Consider the following 16,606-nt stretch of genomic DNA (forward strand, 5'->3'; position numbering starts at 1 on the left):
CAACAATCTTAACAGAAAAGTCTCAAGGTGGCTTCTTACTGTCTTTCTACATGTTATCATCCTCCTGATAGAAGGCGGAGAAAGAAGGGGAAGGGGAGAGAGAGAAAATAAGAGAGAGAAGAGAGGCAGGAGGAGCCTGCCAAGAAGAATAAGACAGAATGGAACTGAAGTCTCAAGGGGCATATAATACAGCTATGGGTGATTTTGCTTCTATTATTAACTCTGAAGTTTCCTGGATAGAGGAAGGAGCAGTGGTGTGAAAAGCCACCTGCTAATGCAAGTCCTCATTAGTAAATGAAGAGAAGCCTGTCCTTGAGAAACAGGGAAAACAAACCTATACTATAAACCCTTATTCTTTCATCCAAAATATTACCAAATCCCTTCATTAACAAGGACAGGGGGACAAACTTATGGTCAAAACATATGCTTTCTTTCATGACTAGGTATTGTAGGTTTAGCAAAATAAAGCTCTGATTACAATTAGACCATTTCTTTTATATGGCTCTGGCTCTTAGCCTTCTAGCAGCCAGGCTGGAGTGAGCGAGGGCACAGGGCTGGGGGATGCATTATTGAGGACTGGCTTTCTTGCCCAAACAAAATTCATCTTGTTAACTATAAATAAATAGCGTATAAACAAATCTTGGAAAGCTATTCTCCGTTCTTCATATTCTCCATTATTCTCAATTGTTTTCTCCTGGAACATGTAAGGTGAGGATGTTAATGCCTCAGACACCTGAGCCTCAAAAGCCTTCAAGTGACCAACGTTGCTTTTGCATTGTTCTCACTAGTTAAGAAGGCTTGGCAGGAGTGTAGGAGCTACTCCCTATAGGGGCATTGTCACAGAATTCTAGCCCATACAGGTGCTGCTCCTTTTTAAAAAGTATTAACCACTTTCAAATATCCTCCCACCCTCCAGAATCTATATCTCTCTTATATCATCTATTTGTATTGTTCTGAAGGCATAAAGAACACAGTTGAAGTGTGATCAACTAACCACCTCTAGAAAAGACCTGATACTTTCCTAGCTGCACTTGCGACATGATCTCATTGTATGACTATTCCCAGGTCACTGCATTTCCTGCATCATGAGCAGCAATTACAGGGAAGGAAAAAGAAAGTATCGTAAACGGCTTAGCATCCTGACCAATCAAAATGATGACAGCATTTTGGTAGAGGTTGACAACAGATCAAGGTGAGGAAAAGCTGACAGTCACCTAACAGTTCTGTTCTTCAGGGTTTGAATTACTGAAAGTCCCAGGAAGTTAGGACATGTACCCATGTCAGGCCCAAGAAGGGCCTGCCTCTGAAGGGGAACACAAATCCTGGGAGCACAGAATTGATGGGCTGTCCACAAAAGGTAAAACTTCACATTCACTTGAAAAGTTAACTAGCCCCCTCCCTTAATTCACTCTCCTCCACTGCTCCCTTTCTTACCAACTTGACTGAAGGCTAAAAGTGAACAAAAACCAAGTTTGGCCAGCCTTGTGTGGCCCATTGGAATAAAGGCAGCAGTTAGTTTTGCCAAGGATGGCTCCTGCCACGAAGGAGGGGAAGGGAGCCACTTACCTTAAATCTGTCAACAGCAACTGATGCTTCCGAGAGGGATTTTACAGAGAATGGTGTTACTTTCAAAGCAAAAGTCATGGAATTGAAGACAGTCACCACTGTGAAAGCCTGAAAGTAGGAAAAGAAAAGAAACTAAACTGGATTAGAGTCTGCAACAAAAATAACAAAACATCATCAATTTTCTTTCAGATTTAAGGAAGGCTGCAACTTTATGTCAAAGTTGGTATGAGTCACATATGCTTTTTTTTTTTTTAAGATTTATTTATTTATAGGGAGGAGAGGCAGAGAGAGAGGGAAAGAGAATCCCAAGCAGACTCCCCACTGAGTGCGAACTCAGTGCAGGGCTTGATCTTGACACTGAATCATGACCTGAGCTCAAATCAGTAGTCGGATGCTTAACTGACTGAGCCACCCAGGCACTCCACATACACTTTTTTTTTTTTTTTTTTTAAGGTACAGCTTTTATGAGACCTTCAGTTAAAATTCTAGTAAATCTGGGACACCTGAGTGGCTCAGTGGTGGAGCATCCGCCTTTGGCTCAGGGCGTGATCCCGGGATCCCAGGATCAAGTCCCACATCCGGTTCTCTGCAGGCAGCCTACTTCTTCCTCTGCCTGTGTCTCTGCCTCTCTCTGTGTGTCTCTCATGAATAAGTAAATAAAATCTTAAAAAAAAAAAAAATTCAGTAAATCTGAACCAAAGGATGGTCTGAATTTTCAGAATTAAATCCAAAGTTGGGTTAACTTAAAACAACCCATATGTTATTTATATTTAGGGCTGAATCTCCACTCTTCTACTTCTTGGCTTAATCCCATGAAAGAAAAATAATATTACTGGTAGCACCTCCAAATCCAGAAACAAGAGGACCAGAGCATCTCTATGTGCGGTATTTCTAAAATCTTCCCGAACCCTGAGAATCCACTGACCTGTGCTGCTGTGAGATCAAAGCCAAGGGTCATATGAACAGAGAAAGTCACCACACTGGCAATCACCATCACAATGGGAGCCACACCAACAGTGATGCTCTGAAAGTACCCAGCTTTTTCCAATATCCGACGTTCCTCCTCTCGGATTTCTAAGAATAAAAAGCAAGCCAATTGCTGAAAAGCAAGCCAATTTGAAAGCAACTCAAAAGAAACCATGGGACATTGGTCCTCTGTCACTAAAGAACACTCGGTAGGTCTTCAGGCACATAGGGTTTAAAACAACTCTTTAAAACCTGTGATGCAAAAGCTAGGTCAACATGACTACCAATTATTACTACTAATACCAGTACATAAGCCTGGGGTTTGAAATGGAATCAAGTCACAGAATGAACCTAACAGAAAGCAGTCCCTACTTATCAGTGCAATGATCATCCGCCTTACTCTGATTTTGCTTGCAAACATCTTCCATCTAGAAGGAATGAACACAGTAATTGTATCTGCAGTTGGCAGTTTCGTTTGCTTGCCTGGTTGTTGTGTATTTCTGGCCAGGTAATCACAGAAAAGACCATACCACGGTAATGGAGAATTAAAAAGAACTCAGGTTAAAAAAAAAAAAACAAAAAAAAAAAAACTCAGGTTTATGACCGTGCCTACCATACATCAGTGCTGGGTAGAGGCTTTCACACAAAAAGCAGCGAGGATGATTGACAGAAGGTGAGTGAAATACAATTTTTGTAGGTAGAATGATTTTTCTGAAGTATTTGCAAAACTGAGATCCTTATTAACAGAGCAACCCTAGAGTATTAAAGACCATGTTGTAGGAAGTAGGACAATAGTGGCGAGTTTTGTATATGTGTTTTTTTAAGTTTTAAACATAAAAGCAATTCTTCTGAGCAGCTTTGCGCTCACCTTAAAGGTATTACCACTGCCCAAGAAGTTGGGAACTATCTTCAGAGCTAGCTCCTAAATCATATTTGAAAAAAATCTAACCCATTGTTTTCACATTTACCGTATACCTTGCCTAAGTCCATAATGAGAAAGAATACTCTTTTCAAACTTACACAGGTAAAGATACCAAATTCAGGGGCTGAAGGATAAGTAGACTCTCAGAAAGAAAATTATAAAACCATAGAATAAGAGAGGCAGAAAGCACAGCTGCCTACAACATGCTTGGCAGATATCCAATTAACATCCATTGGTTCCATTCTACTGTCAATGAATTCACTACTTAACAAGGCTGCCTAAACCACTGCTGGACACCTCTCAGTGGCCACCTCCTACTGATGACCACTGATAAATAAAGTTTATGAACTGGACACAATGTTCCTGAAGGTTTAATCGACAAGCCAAGCAGTTAAAATAAAACAGCTTCCTTGATCTGAAGGCTGGATTTCTATTCAACGGAAAACTCCATTAACTGTTGCATCCACCACGTATTGAGTTTAGCTCACTATGAGGTGGTCAATTAACAGCCCATATCTTTTATACTTAAGTTTAAATGTAAATATGTCTTCTTTTTTCAGTTGTGAAGTGTCTTTAAATATACCCCTCTTAAATGTCATCTTTTTTAAGGCCCATCATTCTAACTTTTGTTGAGACCTTTTTGAATGTTCCAGTCTCTAATTACTCCTCCAATCATTGTGGCATTTACATATTAGACATGTTTATGTCTACGTTGAATTTACTGATAGGATAACCAGGATAGGCCTTGTTACTCAACATAAGTCTATTGTTCGAAGATAAAAATAAAAAACAAGCCAAAAGCCCCAGTGGCTGAGCAGCTGAGCTAGGCCGAGTCCAGCTGTTCTGACCCCTAGTGTGGCACTTCTTCCGCTCCTCCAGGATCTCACACTTCACTTACTACCTGTGATGCACATATACCTGTGGCAGGGAGGAAAGGGTGGAGCTCTCAGGAGCCACTTGATATTGTTTTCTATGATGTCTTCATGGCCAGGCTACAAAATTATGGGCAGGATGACAGTATAGATAGGGAGCTTTGAAACTGAATGTGTTGCTTATAACTAGTGTAGTTATCTTGGGAAAAATCACAATTTTCTGGTCTTAGTTTTCTCCTGTGTGAAATGAGATTATGAGTTCAAGTCTCTAATATCCCTTTCAATATAAAGATTACAAGATATTATAATAATATCTGTAAAATATTATGATCCTATGATATTAGGATTCCTAGCAGCTAACATGCTCAGGAAGCAAAGACATAAAGCTCTTCTACCACATGCACATATGAAATCTGTAAACTCACTTTGAACAATTTGAGAAAATGCTTTGACCCAGGCATACATTTTAATAAATTTAATATAAGTGAGAACTTCATTCATCTTCTGGACACGTTCATCTGTGGTAGTCACACATTTTCTCCTGAAATATGCAGTGATTCGTGACACAAACATCTGAAAGGAAAAGCGAGGTCATGCCAAGTCAGAGTTTATTCAAACTTAAGAACTGTCTAGTCTTTCTGGGAAATAAATTTGCTCAAGATTATTATAAATAAAATGAGTATCTGTAGTTGTACTGCCCTTTAGTAAAATTGGTCTATTAAATTATAATAAAATATTTTTAAATTCTTATATCTTTGTAAGGAAGTTAAGATAAGTATTTGTTCTCATAGTAATTGTGGATATTGAGTGCTACCAAAGGGAAGCAGAAGAGCCATATCAGTTAGCATCAAATTGAGACAGACTCAGACACTCCCATGTTCTCAAGGGCAGAGTTCACCTGCTGGCCTCCTCCTTCTCTCAGACTCTCTTTTTAAGTCTCAGTGAGAGTCTGGGCCTTTATTCACAGGACACCTTCCTCTCAGGACAAAATTCTGCCAACATGGACTGAATACTGTATAGCTCTTTTCAGACTTTTCCAAACCAGGTACCTGCTCTGAGGAAATTTCCAATCAGAGATGTGATACCTCAGCAATGTCTACTATATAAAACCTAGTGGAAGTTAACTCATGTAAGGAGAAGCTGCTGTGATACAGCAAGGAGGCTTACTCACCATTGCTGGATAAAAGAGGATAAAAACAGCTGATCCTAGGAAGCCTGTTGGTCCTAGAATAATTACGTTATAAATCATGCCTAAAATGGCAACAATGGGTCCTCCAGCCAATAAGCTGCCAACTGCGGCTGCTTCGAACATCCTCTGCCCGTCATTGGAACACAGGTTGATGAGCTATAAGACACAAAGGGCAATGAGAGGACCCTGAAAGAATGCTGGCCACTGGCCTCAGGAGGAAGAAGAAAGACAAAGCAGAGATCCAACAGAAAGGAAGAGCTCAAGCAGGGAGCTCTCTCTGTTCTGAAGCAAACACCCTTTACTCACCTCACCCACAGACTTCTCTTTAATGTTCTTTAACTTAAGGATCTTCTTAAACGCCATGGTGAGGATGGCCCCCCGCAAGCGGACACCAGTTCGGTAATTCAATGCCCAAGTCAGTGCCAGTGACCAAGAGCGCACGACTTCTGTCAGGAGGAGGCCCAGGACCAACAGCAAGCTGTACTTGAGGTTAGAATCTGTGACCTGGGTGTATTCCAAGAGGTGTTTCACCACGAAGGCCTACAGGGAGAAACACATGCTGCTGTCAACATCTCCACTGCACCCACACACCACGCCACAGTTTTATGTTAAGTTAGAAAGAGAAAGCAGCTCCACCGTACAGTGGCACATACAATATGCAGAGGAAGACCCTAAAGGACCAGGTACGACTGACTCTATGCCTGCGGATATTTATTCAGGGCGTTTCGCAGGAGGTAGGCCTAAACTGAGTTTTTCTTCCTTAAGGACACCACCAAAACCGTTACTCTTTCTAATGTAACATAAACCTGTCCAAGAGCTGAAATTAATTCTAAACACCGGTCATTAAAAAATATATATTGGACCTTATTCCAGTATCTCCACACATTGATACATGTCTTTAAAGGAAATTAAGACCTTTTTTTTTTTTTGGATCGTTTCAAACGTGCTTATTTGATAAAAAGGAACAGTGTACCTACAGTTGGACTGGGGAAGAGTGAGAAGTGCATTTGCAAAACATTCCTGAAAATAAACATCGGCAGTTTAATAGTACAGAAGAAAGCAAACAAAGCAGACTATCCAAAATCCAGAAACCCACCCGTGGGCCCTCCCCCGCTCCCCACTCCCTCCCAAAAACAAAAACATGTTACCTCAGGTAGCATATGTCTAACACCACCTGCAGTGAGGGAAGGCAGCCAGCCCCCAAGAACCACCGAGTGCCACCTCCAGCTCTGAGGTCCTGCAACGCCGGAGCACACACTCACACAAGGCACATTCAGCAACAGGATTAAATACCAGGAAGTGGGAGGTAATGTACTTTTATTGAAAATGAAAAAAAAATAAAAGTACCATCTTCAAAGAGCATCTCACAGACACTGTACAACAGGAGGAGCATTGCGGTAACATACATGGGAACATACAGAGTCGAATTTTACAAGGCTAGCCATCTAACAGGTCATCTGGCCTCCGACTGTCGTTTTAGCTACACATAGTGGAAATACAGAATAGAACCGATATCTGTTTCCAGAGTCCGGAGTAGTACATCAAGCTGACAGCACTTAATCGATTAAGGCTCCTGAAGCTGCAGTGAGTCTGCAATGGAGTAGATTCTCCAGGAATAAGACCTTGCTGCTTAAGGAAAGAGAATTAAAAAACAAAGCAAAACTAAAAACTCCCCAAAGCGGTAACTCTGCTTAAAATCACTGGGTGCTACTGGTTCAGCAGGCTGTATGACGAGTGACTTCTGTTCAGGACAGAATACAAAAATCTAGGCCTCAAGGAAAAACTGGCGGCATCCTTCAAGAGTCTTTTTTCAAGTCCTTGCAGCTAAAATTGATCTTGCCGAAAATGAAATAAAAACAAGCCACAACAAAAGAAAGCCAAAGCGATCCCCCACCCTGAAGGAAGGAATAAAAAAAAAAAAAAAAAAAAACGAGGAACCCATCCACCCAACTACCCCGGATCCTCATAGCACAGGGTACTGTAGGTGGAAGCCAGCTCTGAGTGACAGACAAAAATGGAGGCCAGACACAATTGTCCTGAGGCGGCTAATGCTGAATTCCAGAACCCAGACGCTCTCTGGGCTAACTGGCATTTCTCATTTTTTCCTGAAAGGAAATTAATACCAGATGTCCGCTAGATCCTAAGAGATCCCCACCAATCAGATTTCTGTCAAGCGTCGGTTAAGTAACCTGATCAAATAAATAGGAGGTTTCAGATTCCGAGAACTATTGTATTCCACCTCTCCCCTCCCTCAGATTTTTAGGTTTATATCCACTGTTTGGGTCACCACTGCATACAGCTGGGTTGTTGGTTTACTAGCAAGAAGATTGGCTTCTTTTCCAGTATGCAATCCAAAATGTGGAACTGAGTCACTGAGTGGCAAGGTCAAGACCCCATTTTTCCTCACGTGAAGCAACTCAGTAAGATGGCGGTGCCGTAAAGCATTTTCTCACACACCTCGGCACTGATGGAACAGTCTCCAGAGGAAGGCGTGAAAGGACAGCAGGTTGTAGTTTGGGGTTCCTTCCTTCCCATACCTTTACAGTGCCATTTTTCAGCACTGGGTAATAGCATTAGTACCTCCCAGAGGTGGGGAGCCCGGAGGGAAGGTAAAAAGACATAATAACGAAGGCTTACATTATGTAAAACTTTCAGGGGTGGGGGAGGGGAAGAGGAAACAGCAGATTAAAAAATTTCCAACACAGAGGGTTTTTGTTTTTTTTTTAAAGAAACAATTACATTTCAAACCATTTTGTATGGAATAAAGAAAAAAAGGTTCTCATGAAAAATCCAAGCAAAATTTAGCTTTAAAAAGTTACAAACTTAGCATTTAAATGTAAATAAACTGGGAGAAAACTCGAGATTGTCAGCATAGCTGTCTGGCTGTGGAAAGCATTCCCAGTGAATAAACATTACCTTACCTGAACTCTTGGCGAGAGATTCTGCTCAGCTTGACTCTCTCATTCTGACCGCAGAATACAGCCATCCTGAAAATTCTAAAGAACAGCTTCTGTCACTGGTTCCACTACAGAGAGACTCCCCCCAAATCCAGATCCTGACAGCACCAAGCAAGCTGCAGCTGGGGAGAGGTTGGGAAGGTGGAAAACTTACCTCTCTAGAGGCTATTCACTGCTCTTTCCCCAAAAGGCCCTTGAGCAGAGTTAGCATTCACCAAGATATAGCACTGCAGGAGGTAGCCTTCTCTTGCAGATCTACAGGGTGGATGCTAATTCTTTACACAAAAATCAGAGGTCAGGCCTGGTCTTTTTAAACTGTTCAAATCCAAGAAGGCCACATATCATCTCTGTAACTTTAGCAAGTCTGGCCACTCTTCATGTTAGGTCAGGACCATACCCTTATACATTCTGGAACTCCATTAACACTATTGTGACCTCTGGACACTGCACAGAGCTCTGGTCCACTGGCATCACTAAAACCTCGGATCATCTTGATGTACAGATGTCTGGCCAGTTAAAAAACATACATACACACTAACTTGGTGGTTTTATATATTCTGCATATGGCTATCAAGGTTCAGCGATGCCTGAGGGGAGAAAAGAACTATCCCCGTATTTGGAGAGTAAGTTCTTTACATGGATTTCTGTAAGGACAGACTAAGCCAGTTGGAAAGTTGTGCCATATTGGAAAATGTGCAGAAATCTAAAATGGATGTCCTTTGAAAGGATTTAAATCCACAGAACAGAAGGTACGCTCATTGCTAGCATGAATCTCAAAACCAGGCTGATTCTTTAATTTCCAATTAAAGAGAAATTTATTAGAATTGGTACTCCAAAAAAAAAAAAAAAAAGAAGAAGAAGAAGAAGAAGAAAAAGAAGCTTGCTTTGCTTATAGTTTTAAATCTTTCTATCATTTAGAGAGACTATGGATGGGACCATTGCTTTCTCAATTGTTCGAGGATGGCATCCCATGAAATAACACAGGCCTTAAGTTGCTCTTCTCCAACAGGGTGGAGAGAAGGAAAAATGTGTTGCTGTTTTCCTATTAAAGGAAGGCTCTCAGTGTTTCCCTGGCATCTAGAAGAGTTTACTAGAGTAAGCATTCCAGTATGCTGTAGCTTAAAAGAGAGAAAAAGGAATATGCAGATGCTCCAGGGAGTGACTGTAGGCCCCCAAACTGAAAATGCATAGGTACGTTTTATTCCCAAATAAAAAATTAAAATCTCAACAATCTTTGGAATTTCTTCCCTTTTTGGTTTTGTTTTTTGTTGGTTTTTCTTTTTCTTTTTTTCTTTTTTTGGCATGGGGGGAGCCAATGAACTTCTTGCACTGGCCAAATGGAATCAAGAAAGCCTACATATTGTGCTACCCAGTTCAAAGAATTCTACAGAAGATTCAGAGCAGCCACCAGCCCTGTAGTGAAACAATGACAGAAGCTCTTCTTGGGGGAAGCTGGTCCTATGAAAATGTTTGCCATTTTGGTCAGTAACATAATATTCACTCACATGGTCTCTCTTACTTAAAACTTATACAAAAGTGTGTTAGTTGGTCAATTAATATAGAAACCTAATACCAGAAAAGTAGTGTTCTCTGCTTGAGAAAAGAGATCAGAACTTTTAAAGGCATCAAACATTTAAAAAACAAAAAACAAACAAACAACAACAAAAAAAAACAAAAAACTGCAAATTAGTTTTACCTAATCACCATGCATCTTAGGCATATACTTACCAAAACCATGAACCTCCAGCTTACCCACACACGGAAAATGCACAGTATAAGTAGTACTACTGCTCCGATGCCTCAAGGCAAATATGTAGAAAATAGATTTAATCAAAGTCTCAAGTGTAAAGCAGCACAGCAGGTGTAAGAAACAGGTGTCCAGAAAACAGTGTGAACATCACTCTCTTACCTACTCTGCTTCAGTACACGCTAGGAAAAAACCACGGCTGCCACCCCGACACCTGCCACACAGTTTACACTATAAACCAAAACTTAAAATAGACTCCAGGTTGGACTCTAAAAACCTCAACACTCATCTAGTTTCTTCGGGCTCATTGGCCACAGAACCACCAAACACCTGACAACTCTGCCTCCAGGCATTCAGTGTGTCACCAGCACTAGCTCAGCAGCCTATGCCACACAACACTGCTCTCGCCCACTCACAGCACCACAAGACACATCTTCCCAAACCAAGACTGTCGTTTCATGTCAACACACATCAAAGAAGCACAGTCCTGCGCGGAGCCAGAATCATTCATCTTCACCCGCCCCAGGAAAGCAAGCCAGTTCCAGCTCTTCTCTGGCAACACGGCCGCTCATGCTTTCAGCTGCTGACCAGCTACCATTCATTCCAAAATCAATGGTTCCCTTCCAACAGACCTAGAGGCATCTCTAAGGCTGCTAACTAGCCCAACGGTGAGCACAACCCCTGCAACAGAATAAGAGTGTTAGAGCTGGCCATGGCCGGGCCCCTGGAGACTGTCAGAAGGGATGGTTAGAACTTACTGGTCCACTGAAGCCAGCCAGCTGCGTGATCATCAGGCACACGATGGAGAGGATGAGCCTTGTACGGCAGAAGATCCACACAACCCTTCGGAGGGAAGCAGCGTCTGGCCCAACTTCATTCAGCTCTTCTTGCCACAGTCTCTCTAGTCTTAACAAGGGCACATGTCCTCTGTTACACATCTCCCCAGGTGATCAGACACCCTAGTTTCCCTCTTTCCATTGCTTTTTGTCTCCAGGCTTTGACACCACTCACACCAGCCTCTTCTTTGAACTAATGAACTATGTACACAGACTTCACCTTCTGGGGAAAAATATCCTTCCTGGGCAACTACATATTTACCCTCAGGAGCCTCTCAGGAGACAGGAAATGATGAGAACAAAAGTCCTTCCTTCCACCCAAAAAAATTATCCCTGAATAGAATTCATTTATGGCTAAGAACTTCCTTTCTCAAGGGTCCCCAACTCTTTCTGAAGGATCCTATGGTCAACTGCAAAGTTGCAAACTAAATTTTAATCATGATAATCAGCTACCACAAAAATGCATTCTGTCACAAGGCAGCAACATAATTTCCCTGTAGACTCAGGAAGAGAAGCAGGGCTGAGAGAGAGAGAGAAAGCCCGTGGTTAAAACAGGATTAAAGGTGAAATAGGAGATAAAGCAGAAGAGCAAAGAGAAAGTCATCCCCAGGCTACCCTCCCTCCACAGGACAGCTCAGATCCTAAAAGAACACAGAGCTGAGGGCGTCACACTGCTGGACTCCCCCTGCTAGCTCAGGCCCTATACACCCGGTATGTGGGAGACGAGGGTGGACCAGAGACGCCTACCTTCTGCAGTTCACGTCAGAAGACTCGTGCTTGGACAAAGACCACACATCCTCCATTGAGAGCTCCCCCTTCCTGTGGGCCATGCGGGCCAGAGGAGAAAGCCAAGAAAATGTCATGCAGGAGAAGAGCCCAGCATTGTCCACTGGGTGCTGGTGTCTAAGGAGAGAAAACCCAAAGCACGAAATTGTCAATGACTGAGAGAGGCTAGCCAGCATTTATAATACACTGTTTATTAAACAGAGTTCCTGACTAAAAACAGGTCTTCCCCAGTAGTCGAATCCTAGCCCAAATTTTCAAAGATGCTTTTGATGCTTCACAGCAAATCATTAACCGGCAGAGTCTCTTACTTGGAAGTGGTCCGGATGGGCTTCAGAGCACTTAAGCTATGATGGTACTTTCCCTTGGGATGTTCCTCATCCAGGATTCTGAGCTGAGAATGCATGGAGGCATCCAGAGAAAGGCCCTCAGCTCGGGCTGCTGTTTCCAAGGCATCTTGGCATTCCAACTGTTTCAACAGATAGCGAAGGCAAAAGATAGAGAGAGGGGGCAAAAAAGCACTGTTAATGAACGTTAGAGGAACAGAGGGGCAAATCTACCTGATGTAACAGTTTCAAACTGCAAACCAGATTCCCCTCATCTGAGAAATCCCAAGGGTCAGGGTTAAACATGAATTCATATGCTAAGAACTTACTAAGGAACATTTAACCACTTACTTAAAACTTTTCTTTTTTTTTTTTTTTAAAGATTTATTTATTTATCAGAGACAGAGAGACAGAGAGAGGCAGAGACACAGGAGGAGGGAGAAGCAGGCTCCATGCCGGGAGCCTGACGTGGGACTCGATCCCAGGACTCCAGGATCGCGCTCTGGGCCAAAGGCAGGCGCTAAACCACTGAGCCACCCAGGGATCCCCTTAAAACTTTTCAATTCTTGAGCACTTTTAGGTTCAGAAAAATTGAACAAAATGTATAGAGAGCTTCCATAGACCTCCTCATCTCCCCGTCTCTTCCCCCCCATTAGTGACATCTTGCATGAGGGTGGTACATTTGTTACAACTGATAAACCAATATTGATATGTTACTATTGACTAAAACTACAGTTTACATTGAGATTCACTCTTTGTGTTGTACATTCTAAAACTTATGTTTTTATCACCAATGTGTTTTATCTTTCATTTCCCAATGTGGAGTGAGAGTCAATCATTTCACTAACTGCAAATTCTATTGCCCATTTTCTATGACAAAAACTTCACAATCACCCCCCAATTAAACAGCTCTGTCACAGAGAAAAGCCAGTATGAACACATATCTCCCCTCTCTCTTCTTTATCAGCAACAGGGACAGCAGAATAGGGGCCCACACCCTGGCTGCACAGCTAAAGAGCTCCAACAGTTAGATGTCTGCTCCATGAAGCAGAGGGTCTCATGACCTGAAATACGAAGTTAACCATATTTACCATAAAGCTTAAAATACCAATAAATCACATTAACAAAAATACATATAACCCAAACTCTAACTGAAGCAGAAGAGGGTGGGCCAAGAATCTGAACACTTCTCCCCTTGTTTACTCTAAAAGTACTCAAAGTTTACCCCTTCTTGTTGCGGAAGCAGAAGCATTGTTTTCCTCAGATAAGGATTATAAGTACGCCATCATTTTTCTCACATTATCACAAATATTTCCAGCAATGACTGGAAATAGCAAGAAAGAACAAGTCCTCAAATCAAGAAAAAGTTAAATGGTGCAGCCCTTTCCACACTGTGTCTTACACAGGCAAAGTCTCTGTTTTTATGCACCACCTCTTTTCCACACAGAGCAGAGGCCACTCAAATATTAGCAGAAATGGATTTATTCATGGAGGTACCTATATGTCTAGGTGGCTCTCTCCTCAAACACAGCAGCTTTAGTTCATAAGACAGTTATGCATCTTAAGATAAGGTATTGCTTAGTATCAGTAAAGTACACAGCCTTGGCAACTGGGAAACACATTTTTGTCCTTCTGACAAAGGCAAGGTAGACAGTTCAAGAGAATAACAACACACCATAACAACAACAACAAAAAAGTCAATATCAAGAATTAACTCTTACATAAAGTCCTTAGGCATAAGGTGAACACTTATTTCGTGGTTAGGGACTGTGGTACCTAACAATGAACTAAAGGTTGCTGAGAGTCAAGAATACAACAAAGGTAGATTTTTTTCTTTTTTGGTTTTGTCTGTTTGGTTGTTTTTTTTTTTTAATATTTTATTTATTTATTCATAGAGACACAGAGAGAGAATGAGAGGCAGAGACACAGGCAGAGGGAGAAGCAGGCTCCATGGAGAGAGCCTGACGTGGGATTCGATCCAGGGTCTCCAGGATCACACCCTGGGCCGCAGGCAGCGCTAAACCACTGTGCCACTGGGGTTGCCCTGGTTGGTTGTTTTTTGAACCTTTAAGCTGCCTATAACCACAAGGAGAAGAAAATCATTGGATTAAGAAAGGAGAAAGATACACTAAAAATACAAACATACCTATTATAAGGAAATAGAAACTGGGAATATGTACAGAGTAGGTACAGAATGTTGTAAGGATATCAAAAAGATCTCCAAATATTTAGAAATTATGTAGGGGTGCCTTTTTGGCTCAGGCAGTTTGGCAACGGGCTCTTCATTTCTGCTCAGGTCATGATCTCTGGGAATCAAGCCCTCCAACAGGCCCCACGCTCTGCAGGCAGTCTGCTTGCAAATCTCTCTATTCCTCTTCTTCTGTCCCTCCCCCTGCTTGCACACTCTCTTTAAAAAAAAAAAAAAGTTTTGCAACACACTTCTAAACAACATGAGTTAGGGGCGCTTGAGTGGCTCAGTCAGTTAAGTGTCTGCCTTTGGCTCAGGACATAAACCTGGGGTCCTGGGCAGCCAGGAGTCTGCTTCTCTCTCTGCCCCTCCCCCTGCTCCTTCTCTCTCTCTTGTTCACTCTCTCAAATAAATATATAAAATCTCTAAATAACATGAGTTAAAGAAGATGTCAATTGGAAATTAGTAAATATCTTGAACTAAATGGTAAGTAATTATAGCACATCAGAATTTGTGGGATAAAACTAACGCAGAACACAGTACAGATGTGAACTCTTCAAAATAATATATTAGAAATGAAGAGAAAGTGAAAAATCAATGCTCTAAACTAGGGGTCAGCAAAATTTTCTGTAAAGGACCAGATAGATAGTAAATATTTTAGGCTTTGTGGGCCAAGAGGCAAAATCAAGGGCATTATGTAGGTATTTATATTACAAAGGAAAAGAAATTTCCACAAAATGTTTGACAAAATTCAAAATACAGTAATAATTGAAAAATTTTTGGTAATACAGATCTACTAATGAGAAGAATGGAGGACTAATATTTCACTTAACTGGGGTTTAAAATAGTTTTCCCAAAAAAAAAAAAAATAGTTTTCCCTAGAATTAAAATCGATCAAAACTTTCATCTCTTAATGGCTGATTTGTAATAAGATTTTACAATTTCATCTTTGAAAATGTCTTTTCACAGAGACAGGTACTGCTAAATACTGAACATCAATCCACGAGTACATGATTTTAGTTGAGCATATTTATCTTTTGGAAGGCATAAGAGAATTCTATTAGACTTTTCTCTTGACATTTGCTTTTATTATGTCATTATATTCAGATTAATCACTTCCAATTGAAAGGTAGAAGTTTCTAAAAGACATCATTAAATGGATTTGTTTATTGTGGTAAAACATATATGAAAACTGCCATTTTGACCACTTTTAAGTGTACAGTGCAGGGGCATTAATTATATTGAGAATGTTGGACAACCATCGTCACTATCTCTAACGTAAATGGATCTTGAAATATGGAAATTTCCTTTGTCTTTTATTGAGGGTCTAAACACACTGCCAGAACCGTAACTTAAACTTGGCAAATATAGCCACTACCTATCTGTATGGGAATGGAGATCTCATTTCTTATTTTAACTTTGAAAGTATAAGAAGCATATAAAGCAGCTTGACATTACCTGTGATTCAAACATAGTTGTCACTGAAATTACTTTATTGCAGAATCATTTTACATTCCCACTCACAATGTATGAGAGATCCAGTTTCTCCACATCCTCACCATCACCTGGTATTATCATTATTTTTTTTTATTTTAGCCACTCATTTAGGCATGATTCGATATCTCATTTTGATTTTGATTTGCACTATCTTAATGGTTAATGATGTGAAACATCTTTTCCTGTGCTTATCTGCCACCTATACTTCTTTTTTTGGTGAAGTATCTGTTTACATCTTTTGCCCATTGTCTAAGTGGGATGGTTCATCGTGTTGAGTTTAGAGAATTTTTTATCTTCTATGGACTCAAGTCTTTTGTTAGATGATTCGCATATATTTTCTTTCTTAATTTACAGAGCACGAGTTTTATTTTTTATTTATTTTTTTTCAGAGCACAAGTTTTAAATTTTGATCAAGTTTAATTTGTTGATTTGGTTTTATGGATTGTGCTTTTTAATGTTATGTCTACAAATGCTTCATCTAGCCCTAGGTCATGAATATTTTCTTGTATGTTTTCTTCCAAAAGTTTTACAATTTTTACACTTAGAGCAATATTTCACCTTGAGTTAATTCTTATACAAAGTGTAAGATTTAGGGCAGCCCCAGTGGCTCATCGGTTTAGCGCCGCCTTCAGCTCAGGCATGATCCTGGAGACCCGGGATCGAGTACCACATCAGGCTCCCTGCATGGCGCCTGCTTCTCCCTCTGCCTGTGTCTCTGCCTCTCTCTCTGTGTGTGTCTCTCATGAATAAATAAATA

The 16,606-nt window shown here is 41.0% G+C and overlaps 1 protein-coding gene across 1 annotated transcript in view; it reads right to left on the reverse strand.

The window, feature by feature from the left end:
• The window catches only part of ABCC5 (ATP binding cassette subfamily C member 5), an 86,497-nt gene that overhangs the window by 47,764 nt on the left and 22,127 nt on the right, over window positions 1-16,606 (reverse strand). The window contains 8 exon segments of the mRNA NM_001128100.1: window positions 1,567-1,674; window positions 2,492-2,640; window positions 4,752-4,899; window positions 5,498-5,671; window positions 5,822-6,055; window positions 10,978-11,125; window positions 11,803-11,958; window positions 12,150-12,307. Coding sequence (NP_001121572.1) covers window positions 1,567-1,674; window positions 2,492-2,640; window positions 4,752-4,899; window positions 5,498-5,671; window positions 5,822-6,055; window positions 10,978-11,125; window positions 11,803-11,958; window positions 12,150-12,307 — 1,275 coding nt within the window.

This window comes from Canis lupus, chromosome 34, assembly GCF_011100685.1.
Source record: "Canis lupus familiaris isolate Mischka breed German Shepherd chromosome 34, alternate assembly UU_Cfam_GSD_1.0, whole genome shotgun sequence".
Classification (NCBI taxonomy): Eukaryota; Metazoa; Chordata; class Mammalia; order Carnivora; family Canidae; genus Canis; species Canis lupus.